We start from the raw sequence: 20,933 nt of genomic DNA, 5'->3' as shown, positions 1-20,933 counted from the left end.
CTTTTTAACTCGAAAATCGTTTGCTACAATCTTGTAAAGTTTTTCTAAATTTAGTTTAAACCAATTTGTTATCTTGAAATGAGGAGAATAAAATGAAAGGTATAAACACTATAAGCTATAAGCAGAACGAATTTCATGACGTAAACGGACGGACTAACACAAATTGTTGAAAGTAAGTAAAATCGAAGCTTTGAAGCGTTTAGCATGCGTTTAGTTAAGTACGACGGGTTCTAACGTAAACAGTAAACACGCGCGCAATGCCCTGTAATGCACTGGAACTAGGCCGCTCCTTTTCCTTCTGCCCTCCTCAAGTTCAAAGTGTAAAACATCTTTTTTAGTAATTCAATTCAGTTCAAATTCTTTCCATGATAAATATTTAGGTAATTTGATAATTTTTAACCATTTGAACTAGCTTAGAACTTACAACTACATGTTGCCAACTTATGAGTTCAAAATTACAGGAATCTGTACGAAATAATCAATAATGTCACCCTGCCGTCAAAAGATGTCCGATTGACGTATTTTAAACAATAAAAAAAGGCAAGACAAACAACAAATGGCAGTATAATTTAAATACAAAAGGCGCACTGAAAATCAATAGCGGCTATATAAACATTTATCAATGTTTTCCCGTAAAGATAGGTAAAGCATCAGCTAGTAAAACTGTTATATAAGTGCGTTCCGGTCGGAAATAAAAATGACATCAGTGGAAAGTGGTTGCAGCTCAGCAGATGTAAGTATAAGGGCCGAAAAAGGGCTTTGCCTCTCTGTTTACCCTTTGCGAATATCAACTAAATGTAGAATATAACAGAAAATAATTGTTTGTACCGCCTAATTTTTAGAAACCAATCAGTAATGAGTCAGTTCAAGTGATTGTCAGATGTAGGCCCTTGAGTTTTAAGGAAATCCAGCAGGATTGCAAAAGTGTTGTTCGGATATATTCAAACAGAGGAGTGATTGAGGTGGAGAATCCTAAAGCGCGGACTGAGAATGAAAGGAGCAAGATTTTCACCTATGACTCTGTATATGATGAAAAGTAAGTTGATTTGTTTTTATTGATTGTAGTATAGTTATCATACAAAGGGCTCACTAACTTGCATAATTTTGTTTGTAGTGTAAAATTGCATGTAACATAATAAATGAATCATTCTCTATTATAAATGACTACATGTCTGTCATTGTGTTGATTGTTTAATCTCATTTTAATAGATGAGACAAATTAAAATGTAATTTTATCAAGTATAATTTTATCTGAGCTGGATATGTAAGATGTAATACTAGAGTACTATAATTGTGTGTCCAAATCTCCTTGAAAATTTGAAAATTATTGAACTAAGTAAATAATTGTATAGCATTATTTACTTAAATGGCTACATGTTCAACAGTTTACTCTTCTTATTAGTGTATCAGTTGTTTTTCCTTGAATAACCATATGAAACTGCCTTGAAAATAAATATTGTTTTTAGTGATTTAGTGAAAGCTGGAGAGTAGCTTTTGAAGTGATTTAATAGCAAAATGATTAAATCCCAATATCCTATATTTCTTATCTCAGGAATTTAGTGACTTAGTTACAGAACAACAACATGAAAAGGCAGCTTAAAATATAAATTTTAAAAATGATTTTATAATTAAATTATTGGATAGACGTTTCTGCAGTCTTATCAGTCAATCTGATAAGAAAGTATGCTATACATTGCAACCTGAACCTTTTGCAACATAGCATATGAAAGCTGTTTGTCTTTAAATAAACCAGTAAAAAATACATTACCATGTATCATGTCATGCTTTATAAAATCAGGCAATTAAATTTATTAGGTCCTCCCAACAAGCTTTATATGACGAAACAATTCGTCCTTTGGTGGCTTCCGTCCTTGAAGGTTATAATGGCTGCGTTTTCGCCTACGGTCAAACGGGAACCGGAAAGACCTACACCATGGAAGGTAAAATCTAAGTCATTTTGTGCTACTTTTGGCTAACTCATACATTTAGGCGGCAGCGACGAGGAAATGGGTATTATTCCTAGGGCTTTTGATCAGATTTGGGCTCACATTGCCCGAAAAACGGGTGTGGAATTTCTGGTCTCGGTGCGTTACTTAGAAATTTACATGGAAGAGATTAGGTATGAGTGCTTAAATATGAAGGTAATTGAAGCACTGATGGTGTAACTTTGAGCAGGGATTTGCTTCGAATCAAAAGCACAAAAGCCCACGAATTAAGGGAGCAGGGAGAACAAGGGGTGGTCGTCACAAATTTACACTCGCACACCTGTCAAAGCGCCAAAGACATGTTGAAAGCGATGAAATCAGGGAATTACAACCGAACGACGGGAGCCACTAACATGAACGAGCACAGTTCGAGATCTCACGCAATTTTTCAAATTGTCATTGAAATGGTTGAGGGCGATTCCAAGTCTATGAAAGTAGGAAAATTAAATTTGGTTGATTTAGCGGGAAGCGAAAGACAGTCTAAAACTGGGGCAACTGGTGACCGATTAAAAGAAGCCACCAAAATTAATAAGGCCTTGTCTTCACTAGGTAAGTGTTGCTTTATTTATGTTAATTTAACGCGGTTCTTTTTAACAATGACAAGTTACATTTGTAAAGGGGAACTGCCTGTTATGGACTGTTGATTATTTAGCCTTCGATTCCTTTTTATTTGGATATAATCGTCACTTAGTAATGATACGAATCTGATATGCTTGCGTAGGCTTCCTTCAAGTTGGCCGTGTCGAATTCTAATTAGCCTTGGGAGGCGTTTGTAAGGAGGAAGATGAAGATAATATTTGTTTCCGGTTTTTATCGCGCTTTCTATCCAAATTTATACCATTTATCCTCATTAGATTACAGTTATCTAACAATTATAAAGCAGAAAGATCGAATCATGCAATGCGTGTATGAAGATCAAAATTGCAATCATTAATGTTAGAAACGCAATAGTTTTCATATATTTTTAATGTAAAATCGTAGTTTCATTTATGTTCATTGCTTCCACTTTCTATGTGAGAGTTATTTGAAGAAATGTAGAAAGGACGTCTATTAAATGAAAGTGTATATTTTGAGGAAAATTAAGAGACTGAAATTTGGTTGAATTTTTTTCAACTTTGAAATTCCAGAAGAATATTTAAAATTTGAAGTAGAAGTAGAAATCTCTCTCCTAATAATAGCTTTATTCTAGTCCTTTAAGTGCTCGACTAAAGAAAGAGAAATCATCAGGAGTTGGAAAATTATAAAGTGAATAAGAGTGGAAAGACAATTTTTGACATATTTTAAATATTGGATAAGAGGGTGTTATCCTTTTTAATTACAGAGAACTAGGTAAACGTGATCAGTTTAAAATGAGTTAAATTGAGGAAATGTTTTCAATTGAAACAAAAATGATTATCCCACAAATATGGTTTAATCGGAGATAATGTTACATTTCTAATTGCAGACATAACGAAATCATGTCAAGTACAAATCCAAACAATTATTATCTTATAATCACTTTACAGTGCAATTAACAAACATCTAGAATTAAAATTTTCAATAAACTGGAAATTGAAACTGTCTGCAATGACTTACTGAGTGAACAAACACAGTAAACTTATGCAATAACTTTTTATAATAATTTGTTAATATTACCTGTGTTACTTCACTGTCTGGTGAGTCAGTAAGTTTTTTGTATTAAATAAATTACTGTCTGAGTTTTTAATTCATCGGTTGGATAAGTGCTGTGCTGCAATAATAGTCACTATACTAATCAATACTTTCTACTAATACTAAATTGATGAATTAGGAAATGAATGCCAGTACAAATTTAACGGCAAGTTTTTACGTAATTTGTATCAAATATAATCAATTATTAGGAAATGTAATCTACGCCTTGGCCGAAAGTTCCGCCCACATTCCTTACCGAGACTCAAAATTAACGCGACTGCTACAAGATTCATTGGGAGGCAACAGCAAAACTATCATGATAGCCAACATAGGACCGGCTAGTATGAACTACGACGAGACAATAATTACGCTTCGTTACGCCTACCGAGCCAAATCAATCAAGAACAAACCAGTCAAGAATGAGGACATCAAAGACGGCAAGTTGCTCATGTTGCAACAGGAAATTGAACGACTCAAAGTTCTGCTGATGGAGAAGAGTAATGGCGGCGCTATTGACGGGTTAGCACAAAAAAAAAGGAATATTTAGAAGAGCTAGACGTATAAACAGAAAGGGATTTATGTATACAAGTATTTTGACAGAACTAAACGCAATAGTAGTGCGGTAACATTGCTCAATTAGTATAACATCACATTCACTGTCAAAAGCTAAAAGCTCTTCAGTGGAGATGTGGCTCTAAAGCCTCAAAATAGCATCATTTTCAATCATCAAGCACAATCAGTCACAAACATCATTTATTAATTTGGAGAAGATAAAGTGTAGCTCTTCTAAATAAAACTGACCGTTAAAAGAGTAGTTTGATGAGAATTTTACAGGTTGGGAGATGAAGGTGAGGAGGCAGATTCAGATAGCGATACCGAGAGTGTGGACAAAGAAAAGAAACTAGAAGAAGGCAAACTAGAGGTGGACGAACTGGCCAAAAAATTGAAGGCGTTGGAGAAGCAAATGGTGCACGGAGGCAAGGATATCGTCGATAGTGTGAATGAAAACGAGCTGAAACTGGAACAGCACCGAGCTGAAATTTCCGAACGAAAGGTAAGCCATAATATCAGTTTTTGTTATGCTGAGGGTGTTTTAGAGGTGATTTTCTTTGTAATAGTGTATTGCGTGTTTCCAAAAAATTCGTTGGAAGTTAAAAACAGTTGCCAAGTAGGCAAGATAACTCTCAGAAAATTTATTTTAAGCAGTTTGGAACAATTATAACTTTAAAACGGTTACTTATTGCTGACGTAGGTAGTTTCAGCAACGATGTATTTATTTGAATACACGGTTATTAACAAACTGTCAAATATGATACAGATTTCAACAAGAACTATCAAACAATTTGTTATGTAGGTTACAAATATTTTAAGGTAAAATGTCTTCCTGTTTAGGAAACAGGACTGGAATGAATAAAATGTTTTCCTAAATGGTTGTATAAAGGATATGTTTATTAATTAAACGAAATTACAGTATAGTTAAAAATGATGGTATTTAAATCTTTTGGAAAATGTAAGAGATCCACTTGTTAAAGCACTTCATCACAGTAATTTTGCTAGAGCCATAAAAGTCATTCTTATTTTCAAGATTTTGCATCATTTAGAATTATTATAACAACAGCAATTATGATATTCGACACACTAAAGTTGTGTTATGATAAATGAAATAAAAAAAATACTAAATAACAGCAAAACTAAAATTAAAATAATTATTTTTACTAACCGAAAAATAAACTGCGCACCACCTCAACCGGGACAGTGATTTTTTTGGCTAATTTTTAAAACCTTGCCATTTCTAAACGAAACGACAGATTTTGATGCAGTTTGGACTATCATTGAGCTTAATTTATGGGATTTTGGTTGATGGAAAAACTCTGACTTAAATGCACCGCCACTGTACTATACAGGGTGGATTAGAAGCGCGTGCAAAAAAGTGAAGTTTTCAAGTAGTCCCCAATTAATCAATAATTTATTTGTGTCAAGTGTTGTTTAGGTCAATATCTCGGGACATTTTTGGCCGTTTCCCAATTAGCATCCTGTGACTATATATCCAAAAAATGCGACGTAGCAGTGCTCAATCTCGAATTAAGGCAGTAGCTTTGAACTGTCATTTTAAGTCACATGTAGGTCCCATATTATGTGTTGCATAATTTTAAGTCAACTCTTTTAACCGATAGAACCATACAGGGCGTTTAGAGACAGTTAAAGTGGAAGAACAATTTGTGAAAACAATTTTCAAGTTTCACTCACTGTCGCTGGACACCCTGTAAGGTCTTACCAACTATACCACCAGATTATGTAACAGATAATGTTGAACATACAACGGCATTTGAATGATAAATACAAACCTGCTAATATGGCTTAATTCAAGATTGAACAGTGCTTTATCCATTTTCCGAAAAAATCGATATTTCTTCGGACACATGACGTTAATTAAGAAACGCCCAAAAACGTCCCGAGGAGACAACAAGTTCCTATGTAAGAAAAAAGGTAAAATTATTTATTAGTAAAGTGGCGGTAGTTTAATACTTTTCTTTTTTTGCGCACGTTCTTGTCCCACTTTGTCTTTAGCCACCCTGTATGGTCTTATTGGTCATGGGGTTGCTTCAAAAATTATGTAAAAGATAATATTGGATCTACACCCAACTAAAATGACACATAAAAAGCTGCTGCCATAACTTGATTCGAGCTAAATAACACTTCCTGATGTTAAAAAAAAAAAAAATTTGGTCAATTGGGGACTACTTCTTGGGGAAAATTTCACTTTTTTGCACCCACTTATTTCACACCCTGTGTAAGGCAGTTAGAGTGCATTAAAGCAAAAGTTTTTTACATCAGTGAAGAGCCAATAAACCAAGCTCAATGACGGTCCAAACCGCATTAAAGTCGTTTCAGAATGGCGTAGTTTTAAAAATGACCCAAAAACAAGAGAGTATATGGATTATTGAAGCATAAGTAGTTCATAGTTTGAGATACGCGGTATAAAAAGAAATGCTCTTAACGACAGATTTATACGGCTGAAAATAATTTCTAGTAATTTTTCGTTGCCATAAAGATTTTTGCCATTTTTTACAAGGAATTTCAATCAATAATTGCACGAGGAGAAGGAGAAAAAATGTGCACGATTTGTTTGGACATCTTGTGCATAGAAACATTTCATATAAATACATCTAAAATCCGTACTAACTTTGTAGCGACGTGTTTTTTATTGTTCAATTTCTTCAACAAAAAAATTTCTAGCAGATTCCTTTTGCAAGGAATTTTGTTAGTACTGATTGAAAACATCTGAATAATTCATTTTGGCTTTGATTCTTAATCTTCATTTAGCTTTAATAATGTCTCTCAAACCTTTAAACTCACTCCCTTGCGATTTGGATGATTTAAATAAGATCCAATCACAAATTCAAGAATTAAAACATAGAATTTTAATTCAAAAATGCTTTTTAACATCAAGAAATATAATGCTAAAGTCTGAACAATTATTTTGGCAAGTGGGGATGGTAAACAAAACCAAACTTAGTGACATTCTTACTTTGTTAGAAGAACAATTTAATTGTAGAAACGCGAAATTGAAATGCAACAACGAATCGAACTGGAAGAGGAAACTTGCACGGGACTTAAGCAGGTGTTTGCTAGCTTGCAGCAACAGGTGGATTTTAAACGAGACAAACTGAAGAGGCTGAACAACAAGCTGCAGTCAATTCGGCAAGAAATTAAGGACAACCACGAAGTGTACTTGAAGGACAGGCAGGAGATCGAGAGCGCTAATGATGAAGCTGCCATGTAATTACTTTTGGTTTGCGTAGGTTTAGAAATCGAAGGTATTGGTAATGTTAAAGGAACTTGAGGCAATCATTTTTGATTATCGACAACTTCGTCCCGTCCGAAGAGAGGAGTCGTATAATCAGTTTGGCCCAGTTCGACGAGGATTCGGACAATTGGGTGATCAAAAAGGATACTGTTCGAATATTGCCGGGTGATAGACCAGTGGCACACAGCTACAGACGACCTATATCGGATTATGCAATTCAGCAAGCGCAGAATCAACCAAAATACCGAGTAAGTTCTCCAAATTTTAAATGAAACAAAAATAACCACGAATTTTAGGGCGAGAACATTTTGGACTTAAAATTGGACATGCCGCTGCGTACTACACAGGATTACGTAGCGCCAGCCGTGTGTCCACAAATTAAGGCTTTGGTCACTGACGTCATCAAAAAGGAAACTGACAACAGTCATATTGTGTGTAGAATGCCTCCCCATTCGGTACTGGGGAGAGGTGGTGGCGCCTCCAAGTTGGAGCAGGAGGGAAAATACAAGCAAGCCTTAAAAAGTCTAGTTGATGTGCATAGTTTGAAGTAAGAAAGTTAAAAAAACATTAAATTTTTTTCTTATCATTTTAAAATTACTAAAAATCATTTTAGGAATCCGGCTCCTGCAAAGGCATTACCGCCTAGGTCCACCAGATCCTCATACCAACTGAAACAAGCTTGAATGATTCAGTTTTACATAAAGTATTCTTGCTTATTGTGATATTTTCTTTTTTAGTTGTTTTTTTTTACAAATACGTGTATATTTTCTATTCTGTTTATATAATTTATTTTTATATTTTTATTAAAAAGTTCCAGAGATTATTTTCGGTTAAAGTTTAGTTATTTTTTGCGCATGGCTTTAATTTTGTTAACATATTTTTTTAAGGCGTTCCAATCCAACTACTCACCAAAGGAAAGTTTCCAATTAATTAGTTTATTATTTTTTCTAGCTTTATGTAAAAAGTCTGGGTGAGATCTTATTTACCAGAGAAATCACAACTTGTGTGTATTATTATGTGTGTCAGTGGGGGTTAAGTCGTTTATTTAAAGGCTGTTTTCATTTACGTTACCGCAATGTTTTCTAGTCATGATTGATGTATTAAGCAAGTAATATACTGTGATTTAAGGTCCTAGGAATTTATTTACAATAAAATGTAGCTTACATTATTAGGACTGTTGTTTCATCTTTTCTTTTTACCTAACTATTTTTGAACCAAGTAAAGATATTAACCATATTCTTTATTAATTAAATTATTACAATATATTTTGAGCTAAGCAAGTGTTGGGAGTTCAATACAAAAACAATTGTTTGTATGAAGCATTTTTAATTACAGCAAGTAGATGTTTTATTATAAATCAATGGTCCATTACTGACTCCAGATGCCCAGTTTACATTAGTTAAGTGGCTGACTGAGATTTTTACTTGTCCTCTGTCTAACAACTTCTATTGTTTAAACTATTACCATTTTATTATCACCAGGCCAACCAACATATTTGGAGAACTTAAAGCAAACTAGACTGAGTTGGTGTACTTTCATCTCTAAAAAATATTTTCTTGGAATCCTGTAGAAATAATTTAAGTGAAAGTACAGCCTTCAGTGTATTAAATTACTGTATAAAATATTCACATTGTGCACTCACATCACTGACTAAAAAAAGTTCAAACCAAGTGAAACTTCAGTCTTTCACAAAAAAAACTTTTCTCTGACCTACATAAAATTGAATTAACGCCCTACTAAAGGTCGTTTCTCAGAGAAGAAACTCTTCAACATAAACGTCTGACTGGCAGCAATTACTATGATTGACAAAGTCTCCAATATGGACCACATCAACACCCTTTCATTCAAATCTTCTGCACGTTTACGTCCTTGCGCTTCGCGCAATCTGTGATGGGTCTGCAGGTCTATTATCAAGTTCAGATACTTGTGTATGTCCACTGAGGATGTCTCCATCTTCAAATTGGTTATTTCAGTTAATGTTTTGCTTCTTCAATATTTCTTACCTGCGTCAAGGCAGTTACATGCTCTCCAACTCCAGGGAGGGGATCTTCATCACCCACTTGAAAGTCCATATAGACTAGTTTGTGGGAGAAAGTAGAAAATTCATTACTGAAGCAAGCTGAATAAACTCCAGTTATTTGAGCAGTGAATGTGTGAGAATCAAACTGCATTTTAACTTGCTTATACAAAACATTTTGCCTAGGATCTAATAGAGTCACATCTACATCATACTGCCCTCCTGTGACTACCTATAATGGTAAAGTTGAAAGACACAATGTTGTTAATGTAACTTCAGTTAAATACTATAATGTACTACTTTCTATGTGATACGTACCTGAAATTCTAAGGTGGCTGAAGTATTAGCCTTAATTTCTTCAAAAAAACATTCTTTTCCGTTATCTGGAAGCTCGAATGTTAATTCGGTACTGCTTACGATTTGAAAAATCGCACAAAATGCTAAAACTACCGAACACGTAGAAATCATTCTTATAGGTCCTGGTTACTTAATTAACGGTGTTAAATGTAAAGTTTCATCACGATAATAGCCTAAAATTAATTAAGAGTTTGGGTTTTTTGGATATTTTTCACTGACGTACTCATTAATCCTAACCTTAATTTGCTGATGTGGTCCCGTTTGATAAGAATGTTTACCTGTCTGATCGACCTGTCTTATTGCAGTACTACTTCCTGTATCACGTGATCATTGATCCGATTACTGTGTATAGTCATGTGATTCGATTATAAACGGTGAATTGACAGCAAACTGTAACGGTCGTGGCATGATTGGCAGACAGTTAACGTTTGACATAAATGTCTGCAAATGGTGGAAGAAAGAATCCACTTTTTCTTGTGATTGAGAAAATATCGAAAACAGTGATTCACCAGGAAAATACCTTTAAAGGTAATGGACAATTAGAAAAACTTCAACATCTACGAACGCCTAATATAACGAACTAACCGTAAGTACAGTCTTCGGATTTTCTATAACATATTTAAGCAATATTGCCAATAGACGCAAATCACTGCTGAGCACAATGCTGCATGTCATCAGACCCAAAAATGTATATTAATATTAATAAAAGCTGAACTTACTAGACTTCTTGTGAATATTCATAAGATAATTTTGTTGTATCGATTCTTATGCAACTGTTGGCATGCCCTACTTTTATACTTCAATGATTGAATTATGCCCATATTTTTTGTACTCACTGTTTGATTCAGTCAAGGATATTATTGTAGTTTAGTGGACAATTAGATAAACAATATTTGTTGATAATTATCTAACTGTAAAGTAAACTATCCAATAAAAAGAGCTCACTAAGGTTCTTTTATTGTATGTTGTATGGTATTGCACATGTATGAACAAGACAAAGAGTAAAAACATGAAGAGGTGGTTTGCCACAAATAGGAACTCAACTGAAAGATATTACAGATTGTAGGTGGTCACTGGAGGTGTAAATCTATAGACCTTGGTCGTGGCTAAATAGCTTTGTCTTCAGTTTAGGTTGTACATTTTTAACATGTGTTGACAACCACCTAGAAAATTTTGAAATTTACCCTTGGACCAGTATCAGTTTTTAAATAATTTGAAAAACAATGGTATAATGATTTGTATTATGCAAGTAATTGAAAGAAAAAAAAACTGTTAACTGTTATTAAGCTGTGGCCCAAATAGGGTCACATGGTCTGTACTAAAAGTAGAGTGTTCACCAATATGGTGCACATGGTTGTTAAGATGTTAATAAGTTTCATATCATCATTAAGTCAGATAAGTAAGTAGTGCAACTCAATTTAAGGTTCTTCCCTTATTCTGGAGTTTGGAAAATGATACTAAATAGGAAAACATTAATATCTTAAGAGAAAATCCATTATACCTAACTGTATTAAATAGCTAATTTGTGTGATTTCAATTTGGATATTAAACTTAATTGAAATTAGAACTTAAACTGTAACATAAATTCATTAATTTATTTCAATTTGGACAAGTTTTATAGCTTGGTTTTATATTATGTATCATTTAGGTAGATGAAGAAATCAGTTGAGAAAGCAGTCCTTCCTATGCTTTCTCATTGTTGAACCATCATAAAATCAAATTTTAAACTTCTATTTTAATATTGCAACTGCTGCAATTCCCATTTTTATCTATTGTCAGCAATTGGTTAGAAAAACCATCAATCTACTACCAAAGAATAGCTATTTAACAAGAAGGGACAGCCGGCATAATTCCTTTGATGTTGGGGTGATGTTTTTGGCTGACCTGGGTTTGCTTTGGGTAGGGAACTTGTTGCTGGTTGTCTCTTATCTTATTTCATTCTAAAATAAAAATTTCATCCAATTTTCAGAATCAAATATAAACTAATTTCTTATAATCATTATTAACTTTTTATGAGAACTATGAGTTCTTGATAACAACCTGAATGACCAACCAATGAAACTCCTGATAATTAAGGATCAAATTGTCTCTTAACTTTGGTAGGCAGAGTCTACCTCTCTAATTTGTTTTCTCTTTTTCCAACTGTCTCTTCTTGTTAAATAGTTATTCTTTGCTACTACGTTCTACGTTGTACAATGCACAACTAAAATCTACAAATTTATTGACTAGTTTGTATCTTTGTAATGGCACCTAGCTCCTTGAAGCAAGCTGATCAATAATTGTTTGTTACTAACTGAAGTTTATAAATTGCCACTGAACAACTCAATAATTTTTAATTTCCGCCAAAGTCATATTTTATCTTTAGTTTGTAGAGACTCTAATACTTTGTTCTTGTCAACTTAGATGTCAAACTCAGCACACAAACATCGATACAAGAGCGCGGCTCTGGATAGTGTAGAGCTACGTCGTCGTAGAGAAGAAGAAGGAATTCAGTTAAGGAAGCAGAAGCGCGACCAGCAATTGAGTAAACGACGAAATGTAAATGTGAACCAGGCACCTTCTGAAGATGACACTTTGCAGGTTGAACAATAATTTTGTTTTCAAATCAAGTTAACATATTTCTACTTTTTTTGTCTAGTTTTAGATGTTACAATATTTTGAATTGTTTTTTTAGTTGGAGAGCGACATATCCTCACCAGTGTTACCGGGAATTACCCAGGAAATGGTGCAAGATCTGTACAGTTCAGATCCACAAAGTCAGCTGGCAGCCACTCAAAAGTTTAGAAAACTGTTGAGTAGAGAACCGAATCCGCCCATCGACGAAGTGATACACACGGGAATCGTACCGAAATTTGTCGAGTTTTTGCAAGACACATCAAATTGCACTCTACAGTTTGAGGCAGCATGGGCCCTTACTAACATAGCATCCGGAACGTCACAACAAACCAGAATGGTTATTGAAGCCGGGGCCGTTCCTATATTTATTGCCCTTTTGGGTAGCCAGTATGAAGACGTGCAGGAACAGGCCGTGTGGGCTTTAGGTAATATTGCCGGAGACTCTCCCGAGTGCCGTGATCACGTACTGGAAGCCGGGATATTAGTTCCTTTGTTGCAGTGAGTTTTTTTTTCACTGTTCTTGCGGAGTGGGTTTACCCGTGCGTCACGAAGGCTACGTCATTTATAATCATATGAATCAAATCAAGTTTTCGTCAACAAACTTCGTTACGTTTAAAATTTTGCGTGTATTGTCAGTCAGAAAGTAGAGATCTTTGGCTGCAAATTTGCACTAAAACAACCTTATACCAAAGCAAATCAAAAATATCTTGACTGAAATAACATTTTTTATTTATGAGAAGTCTCCGTTTGGATCATAGAATTCCGTCTAAATTTGAAACCTAATTTATTTACCAAAATTCGCAGAGATATATCACCAATATGTAGTATTTCTTTAACTTTAAGCTCTTGATTTAGGTTCTGGATGGTTACATGTTTCTCTAAAATAAATACAACAAATTAAAAATTTAATAAGACATTCTGAGTGATGCTGTAGTATCTCATATCTCATTTTCAGGTTGCAATCCACTTATTTTATTTTAAACCCGCTGGAGAACATTTTAGAAGCTTATTTTATTTTTTCTATGACTTTATTATAATATGTTTCAAGAATTTTTTATGAAAAATCTATAATGCAACCCAAAAATCTCAGTCACTGGAAACAATGAAATGTTAATAGATGTTTCTTACAAAAGTAAATATATTTTACTATTATTAACATACTATCGTTGTACATATCATATAATGTATTTTGCACATCCATTAATGCTTTCAGATAAATTAGTGGTCTTGGCCCGTCGATAACGTCTCGATTTACGTTTTCTAGGTGAGGAAATCATAAGATTACTTGCTTGCTTTTTCCGAATCGATTAAACAGTTTTGCGGGAAATTTTCAAAGCAGCTGCAGCCTTCTAGTATCAAAAAAAATACATCAGTAAGAATATGTAAGGTCTTAAAATTTCGTATTTTCTTCCTGAACAGAATTACAATTCTGTAATAGTAAGTAATTCCGAATTTACGAAAAACCAAATGACTAAATAAAAACCATAATAGACACTCCCACTTTTTTTCAAAACAGGTTAGTAATTGTGCCAATTTTGGTTAGATCGTGACAGCCGACATAAAAACAATAAAAATATTAATAATAATATTATGAAAGTACTTTCAGAATGTTAAAATCGTAGAAACAATAGCTCTTAAAAGAACTGTGGTGGTGTGGTAAATAGAAAACTTTATAAATGATTAACAACACAAAGAAACGGAAAACAATTAATAGTAAACAAATCAAATAAATTTCAATGGTTTTCAAACTGGCAATGACTGAAATAGAAGCGCTAATCAGTAAATGTTTTTTTTGGAAGACATTCACTTAGATATTTACCCTTTGTGGTGAACAATAGACAAGGATGAAGTCAATAATGCATGTCAACTTCTAAATCACAGGGCGATGACGCACGGATAAAACTCAGTCCGCGAGAACAGTATGTCATTTTAAAATCACTGTGGGTTAATACTTGTTTTGTATAGACTGCTGGGAAAGGCCACTAGATTGACTATGGTTCGAAACGCAGTGTGGGCCTTGTCAAACTTATGCAGAGGCAAAAATCCGCCTCCGGACTTTTCAAAAATATCGCCTTGCCTCCCGGTTTTAGCTCGTCTTTTGTTTCACGCGGACCCTGATGTGTTGTCCGACGCTTGCTGGGCTCTAAGCTATTTGTCTGACGGTCCTAACGAAAAAATACAGGTATAGTTGGCCTAAAGTTTTACAAGGAACACACTACTCTTTTTTAGGCTGTAATTGATGCTGGAGTGTGCAGAAGACTAGTGGAACACTTGATGGCGCCTCAACCTACTGTTGTGTCGGCTGCCTTAAGAGCAGTCGGCAATATAGTTACCGGTGACGATGTGCAAACACAGATTGTTCTCAACTGTCAGGCTTTGCCCTGTTTGTTACATTTGTTGTCCGCAGCCAAGGAGAGTGTAAGAAAAGAAGCCTGCTGGACTATTAGTAATATTACGGCCGGAAATCGGATTCAAATACAGGTATTTTTTTAATACACTAGGCATCCCAGAAGTATGGAAAATTTAATAGTTTTGTTTTGGTTGGTTAGACAAAATGGAAATGGTTTGTTTTCTGGGAATGATATTTGTTGTGTATTTTGAGTGTCGTTAGCATGGTGTAAATAATGTTTTTCACCATTTTTGTATTTGCTATCTCTAGGCGGTCATTGACGCGAATATATTTCCTGTGTTGATCGATATTCTATCGAAAGGAGACTTTAAAACCAGAAAAGAAGCAGCCTGGGCCATTACGAACGCTACAAGTGGAGGAACACCAGATCAAATAAGGTGACAAGCCCGAACCTCTTAGCTATTTACTTGCGTGACGAGGATTTTTTAAATTTTTCAGATATCTAGTGAATTTAGGTTGTATCGGGCCACTATGCGACCTGCTGACAGTTATGGACACAAAGATAATTCAAGTGGCTCTAAATGGCTTGGAAAACATTTTAAGATTGGGAGAACAGGAGTCTAAGACGCACGGTGGTAACAATCCGTACGCAGTTTTAATCGAGGAATGCTATGGTAAGTCTAATTACAAGCTTAAATGTTAGTGATTGACCGTAAAATCTCGTTTAAGGTCTCGATAAAATTGAGTTTCTTCAGTCGCATGAACACATGGAAGTGTATCAAAAAGCGTTCGACATTATTGAACGTTTCTTTGGAACAGAAGAGGAGGATATCAATTTGGCACCGTCGATTGACTCGCACGAGGAGCAATTTCAGTTCAGTGCCGATCAGTCGGTACCTATGGGTGGTTTTCAGTTTTAAGTTGCTCAGTAGAATCGTATCGTTCTTTCCCTTTTCATTCAAGTTTGTTTCGAGCCAATTTGTAACATAATAGTAATACCAAATCGATGTTCGTATAGGATATGATACACGTTTTGTTCGTAGTATTGTAGAGGATGTTGTTTTTACGAACGTAGGCGAAAGCGCGTTTGATTTCAATTTCTGAAAGCCACTTTTGAGATTTTCATACGGGTCGTACGTCGCTACAAGGATTATTTTTCAGTATCATATATGGATGCTCGTAGCGGCGGACGATTTTTTTCAATCAGTTATTTGTAAATAGGTTATGTTACTTTTTGAATTTCAAATGCTTTATTTAACCACCAAAATAATAAAATACTGTTTGTTATGTATGGCATTTGGTTTTTATTTATGCCTTAGAAAGAAGGTCAATTAATGGTACTCTTTGTTCAGCCACGGGTCGTACGACTTGTTGGACGACAGCATCACACAATATGCAATTATCGTTTCGACAGTCGAATCTACCTGAGTTGTACAACTTGTAATTGTATAATGTATGGGCCGTTTAATGGTTTCCTCTGTTTTGGACAAGTTTTTTTTCTTTTGTGGGTTGAAACTAAATTCTTGCACGGTGGATTAAAAAAATTCTAACAATCTGTTACCCTCACTAAAATGTTGAGTTATAATAATCAGCAAAAACCATGTTATAGAAAAACTTACACTGGACACTGGCTTTGGAAGAAATAAGGCTTCTCCAACTGCTTCTTTTCTCTCGAAATAGTCATAAAGTTTCGATATTCTGATCTTTTCCTTATCATTTGTCCCAATTTGGACACAGAACTACTTTATTTAAAACGACTCACAATTGTTATTCATGAAACTATGTTAATAACATATCAAAATACGGTGACATTGATTAAACCGTCAAACTGACAATCGCTGGTACTATCATATTATAAAACACCCGTTTTTATTCGATCTTTGTCTAAAACGCGATATAAGGAATATGACGCAACCGTTAGAAGTCACTGAACTAAAGAGTATTATTTATTATTTTTTGTGTGAGCCAGGGTACAAAATCACAAATAGCCATTTAACAGATAAGTTTACTTTTCTTTGATAAAAACTGTATAAAAATAACATTTGTTCAAGCCCGCAAAACTACCCTTGAAAGGTTAACAATCATAACAATAAGAAATGCAACTTACATCAGAGCTAGCTGGAGTCCAGTAGCAATTTCAATTGAAACTTATACTTTTCTACTTCCAGTTCTTTCTTGTTCAGCTTCGACTTGTACTCCTCGATGGTTTTCTTGGCGGCCGCTAATTCTTCCAGCAAATCTTCCACTTCATTAGTTGGTTTTTCGATAGTTTGAACCTACAAAATTAGGTTGACTTTATTTGAAAAACAAAACGTGTTTCGTACCTTGATATTATTAGCAAAGGGAGTAGCTTTGTCTTTTTTTACAGCTATTCGAGGAGCGTCGGGTTTCACTGTTACCACTTTAACGTTGGCTCCCGATAATGTAGCACGCCCTTCAGTTAAAGCCAAAAACTGTTGGGGTGACAACGTGATGGTTTTCTTTCGCTTAGGCTGCGGAACGATAGTATCCGTCTTGGCTTGTTCATTAAGCGATTTTAACATTTCTTTTCCCACTTCAGTTAGTACGACCGAATGACCACTGGCTACCACTGTATTCAATAGGTTGGACTCGTCGTTGTCGTTAGGCAACATGCTGATTCCATGCTCTTGCAGTAGTTTAATGGCGGAGAAACTCGACTGACTGTCTTCACATTGAGGGTTGTTCAGAGTGGAGTCAAAAGTTGTAAAACTGGGAGTTACAACCTCCTGTGGCGACTCAGTAGCTAATAAAACAAACAATAAAGCCACAGAAATGAGTGAGATTTAAAGATTAAACCTCTTTCACCCTGATTGGGCTCCTCGGTTGTTAAACCTTCTTGATTAATACTGTTCTCTAGATTGATAACCATGGGATCTAAATAATTTATTAATAATTTTTATCACAATTTGAACATTACACAAACACTCACCTGATGGATTTGAAGTAATACTGGAAACATTTAAGCCATTATTACTTTCCACTTCATTTTCATCTAATACAATTATTGGATGTGGTACTAAAATTAATCAGTGAAATGTTACTTAAGAAACTTTTTCTTTTTTTCGAAAATTTTCTTGGCTTTAGGTCAGTTTTTATAATCAGAAATCACTTTATGTGATGGTTTAACGTTTCGCCTTTTATAAGCCTTTTTCAAAATCTGTATGGATATAATTCACTAGAACGTGATATTTATTGATGTTTGTCCAAGACAGCATTTTTCGATTATTTTTTTGGTAGAAACCAAATCTACCCTGCAGTACTGTAAATGCAAAGAAACGTTTTAAATATAATAATAAACTCTTTATTGCTAGCACAATTACAAAGTAACATAAGCAACGTCACAAAATACAATTCCAGGTACAACAAAAGAGTACCCACTGATTAATAATTTACACTAAATCTATTCAGCAAAAGCTGCATTAAACTGAAATGTGTACAGACACTTTTCCAACAGGAAGCTTATCACAGATTTTCGATTTTTTTTTACATTTTCAATTGACTTAAGGTAACTAGGAAGCAGTTGATATGCTTTGATTGCTTTGTATTGTGGCCCTTTTCAAAAAAAGGTTGATTGATGTTGGGGAATTCTCAAATCTCCCCTTGTTCTTGTGACTAAAGTAAGATTGTTGTCATACATGTCCATGTTGAGCACAAAAAAATGCGTGTGTTTTTTAACAAACATTACTAGAGACAAATAATATAGAGATGGCACTGTAAGTATTCCTAGTTCCTTAAAGTATAGGTTACATGATGTTTGTGGAGATAATTTGAGTATACATCTGATTATTCTTTTTTGTGCCACAAAAGTTTGGGACGGGACAAAATACAGACGCACCCAAGGTAAAAAAGTGTTATACTTTGAGTATAACACTTTTTTTAAAGCCATTTTATCAATACTTTTACTAAAGTGTAGAAGTCCGGTCTTGACTGAATTCAAGTTTAAGGATTCTCTCTTCATTTTAATTACACCATTCTGACTATCCGGCAGGAATCAGTAGACAATTGATTGATGGATGGTCTACAGACAATAACTGAAGTATCATCCGCATATTGACATATTTTGCCTCTTTCTAGGGCTACATTTAAATCATTCACATACAAAATAAAAAGTAACGGCCCCAAAATTTAACCTTGGGGTACGCCCTGATTTATTGTGACAGTTGTGGAATAATAATATCCACATATCCACCTTCGTATCTGACACAAACATTCTGTTTTCTATTTGTCAAGTATGAACTTTAGAGATTTAGAGAAGCACTTCGTCCCCTTATACTATAGGAAGGTGTTTATTTAAGAGTATATCATGATTAATTGTGTCAAACGCTTTTGAAAAGTAAAAGTTAAGGTTTTCTTAAAATGTGACTAAACCAGAATAAACCATCAACTACTTACACCCACAAACAACAAAAAAAAAATTAATACTACTGTCTTGGAGGAACACAAATGAATATCACGTTCTAGTGAATTATATCCATAAAAATTTTAAAAAAAGCCTATAAAAAACCCAAACCAAAGAAAATCTCCAAAATAAATTATATATGGTCAAGGAACAAAACTCTTGTCATACCAATTTCTGTCTCTGGATCACTATCCTCCTCAATTTCCAAAACATCGTTTATCCCATCAGCATTTTGAATAACTGGATTCACTAAATCCTGGCAGAATCCTTGACCGTCCCCCTCATAGGCTTGCAGCAGTTCTACAATTTCCAATTTGTTAATCTGATAGGCAATATCTTGAGGGGAAAGATCGAATTTATTTCTGACGTTGACGTGAGCCCCATTCCGCAATAGAAGCTCCACCAATGCGGTATGGCCGTTTTGAACCGCCCAATGCAGTGGAGTCATGTGAAGCTAGAGTGGTAAACGATTCATTTCAATTCATAACAATTTGCCTGATTTACCAACCATATCTATAGTATTAATGTCAACTCTGTATTTAATCAAGACCTCAGCTACCTGGTAATGGCCTTCGCTGGCCGCCAGGTGCAGTGGTGTCCTGTCAACTTTATTCCGGGCATCCTTGAACATGCCTTTTTTAACAAACAACTCACATAGGTCCACATGATTGTTTTGTGCAGCTAGGTGTAATGGGCTAGTGCCTACCTAAATGTATTTTTAAGTCTACAGTAGATTTGGACTGGCAATGGTACAGTAGAGCTCACCCAGTCAGAAATAAACTGAGTTCCTCCTTGGGTGAGTAAATATTTTACTTCCTGGAGGTTGCCGTCGAAAGATGCTCTTAATAATTGCTTTCCAACTTCATTGACTGGTTGAATTCGACGAGGTACATATGCAGAATTGTCAACTGGTACCTCCTTAATAATTAAATTATTGTTAAAAATTGAATTAATATAAAAGTGTCACTGATATATCTAATGCCAAAATTGATATAACTTTTAGGTTCCTAATAAACCTTTATTAGGTATTCAATATTTATATTCAAATTAAACAAACAAAGCATTCTTCTACAACCTATGCAGTGTTTAAATAATAAGAGGAGTGGAAAAACTAAATATTAAAATGTAATACCTGAACTGGTGATGAAGCTTCTTGGAAAGTGTCCTCAACCAGTATGTACTCAATGGGTTTGGGGTCTGGTTCTGAACATTCTAAGAACTTTATCATGACCTAAAATTGGTTTTTCCATAACTAGTTTTCCACAAACAAGTAACAAAAATAAATAAAGTTTGTTTACAAAATTTATTTGAATTTGAAATGACAAGAACAGGAAAAGGAAACTGGGGAATAGCCATTAGACAAGAGTAGGAATTTCAAAAAAGGTGATTTCCTTTTCCTGTCTAGAACGGAAGTGGGTAGAAGCACAAAATTTTCAAATTTTTACGCACTAAACTTGGAAAATGACGAAACTTACGTGGATGTACTGTCGATTAAAGGTCCATAAACTCGTAGGAAGTAATTATGAAACACAATAACTTGGAATTAATTCGCAAAACAATTAAAACAACTTTTTAGAATGAAACAAAATTGAGGTTATGTTAGTGGTAATGTGAAAATGAAAGGTCCTGTTGACGTCTGTCAAAATTGCTAATGGAAGCCATTAACGTTTGAACGGCGGTAAATTTGAAAACTAATTTATAATGTATGACTTTAGTCAGTTATAATCATA

The 20,933-nt window shown here is 34.6% G+C and overlaps 4 protein-coding genes across 8 annotated transcripts; 2 read left to right on the top strand and 2 right to left on the bottom strand.

Moving 5' to 3' along the window:
- Positions 1-516: 516 nt before the first annotated feature.
- Klp68D (kinesin-like protein 68D) lies at positions 517-8,614 on the top strand. The gene is made up of 11 exons (XM_081981620.1): positions 517-733; positions 843-1,036; positions 1,816-1,940; positions 1,990-2,119; positions 2,176-2,534; positions 3,845-4,154; positions 4,470-4,689; positions 7,192-7,415; positions 7,472-7,691; positions 7,740-7,990; positions 8,057-8,614. Exons 1-11 carry the CDS (start codon positions 698-700, stop codon positions 8,124-8,126), a joined length of 2,139 nt encoding a protein of 712 aa, XP_081837746.1. The 5' UTR covers positions 517-697; the 3' UTR covers positions 8,127-8,614.
- Positions 8,615-8,749: 135 nt separating this feature from the next.
- p24-1 (transmembrane emp24 domain-containing protein) lies at positions 8,750-10,069 on the bottom strand. 2 transcript variants are annotated; one of them, XM_081981641.1, is made up of 4 exons: positions 9,779-10,069; positions 9,447-9,692; positions 9,154-9,396; positions 8,750-9,093 (listed from the first exon to the last, which is right to left on the bottom strand). In XM_081981641.1, the coding sequence occupies exons 1-3, from the start codon at positions 9,926-9,928 to the stop codon at positions 9,169-9,171; spliced, it is 624 nt and encodes a 207-aa protein (XP_081837767.1). In that variant the 5' UTR covers positions 9,929-10,069; the 3' UTR covers positions 8,750-9,093; positions 9,154-9,168. The 2 variants fall into 2 exon arrangements, with proteins under 2 accessions (XP_081837767.1, XP_081837766.1); XM_081981640.1 differs by having other exon boundaries at positions 8,750-9,396.
- Positions 10,070-10,230: 161 nt separating this feature from the next.
- On the top strand, positions 10,231-16,074 carry Kap-alpha1 (karyopherin alpha1). 2 transcript variants are annotated; one of them, XM_081981630.1, is made up of 8 exons: positions 10,231-10,345; positions 12,221-12,397; positions 12,492-12,931; positions 14,399-14,615; positions 14,663-14,914; positions 15,093-15,220; positions 15,282-15,457; positions 15,513-16,074. In XM_081981630.1, the coding sequence occupies exons 2-8, from the start codon at positions 12,221-12,223 to the stop codon at positions 15,701-15,703; spliced, it is 1,581 nt and encodes a 526-aa protein (XP_081837756.1). In that variant the 5' UTR covers positions 10,231-10,345; the 3' UTR covers positions 15,704-16,074. The 2 variants fall into 2 exon arrangements, with proteins under 2 accessions (XP_081837756.1, XP_081837755.1); XM_081981629.1 differs by having other exon boundaries at positions 10,243-10,403.
- A 696-nt stretch (positions 16,075-16,770) lies between these two features.
- Positions 16,771-20,831, bottom strand: Atac3 (Ada2a-containing complex component 3). Of its 3 annotated transcripts, none has more exons than XM_081981631.1 (9): positions 20,679-20,831; positions 20,336-20,434; positions 19,969-20,121; positions 19,712-19,909; positions 19,372-19,657; positions 17,734-17,820; positions 17,601-17,678; positions 17,108-17,547; positions 16,771-17,059 (listed from the first exon to the last, which is right to left on the bottom strand). In XM_081981631.1, the coding sequence occupies exons 2-9, from the start codon at positions 20,429-20,431 to the stop codon at positions 16,898-16,900; spliced, it is 1,500 nt and encodes a 499-aa protein (XP_081837757.1). In that variant the 5' UTR covers positions 20,432-20,434; positions 20,679-20,831; the 3' UTR covers positions 16,771-16,897. The 3 variants fall into 3 exon arrangements, with proteins under 3 accessions (XP_081837757.1, XP_081837759.1, XP_081837758.1); XM_081981633.1 differs by having other exon boundaries at positions 19,763-19,909; XM_081981632.1 differs by having other exon boundaries at positions 19,969-20,118.
- Between the last annotated feature and the right edge of the window lie 102 nt (positions 20,832-20,933).

Source organism: Ips typographus, linkage group LG6 (genome assembly GCF_016097725.1).
Source record: "Ips typographus isolate SLU linkage group LG6, UJ_Ityp_2.0, whole genome shotgun sequence".
NCBI lineage: Eukaryota > Metazoa > Arthropoda > Insecta > Coleoptera > Curculionidae > Ips > Ips typographus.
This window is presented reverse-complemented; position numbering and strand designations above follow the sequence as displayed.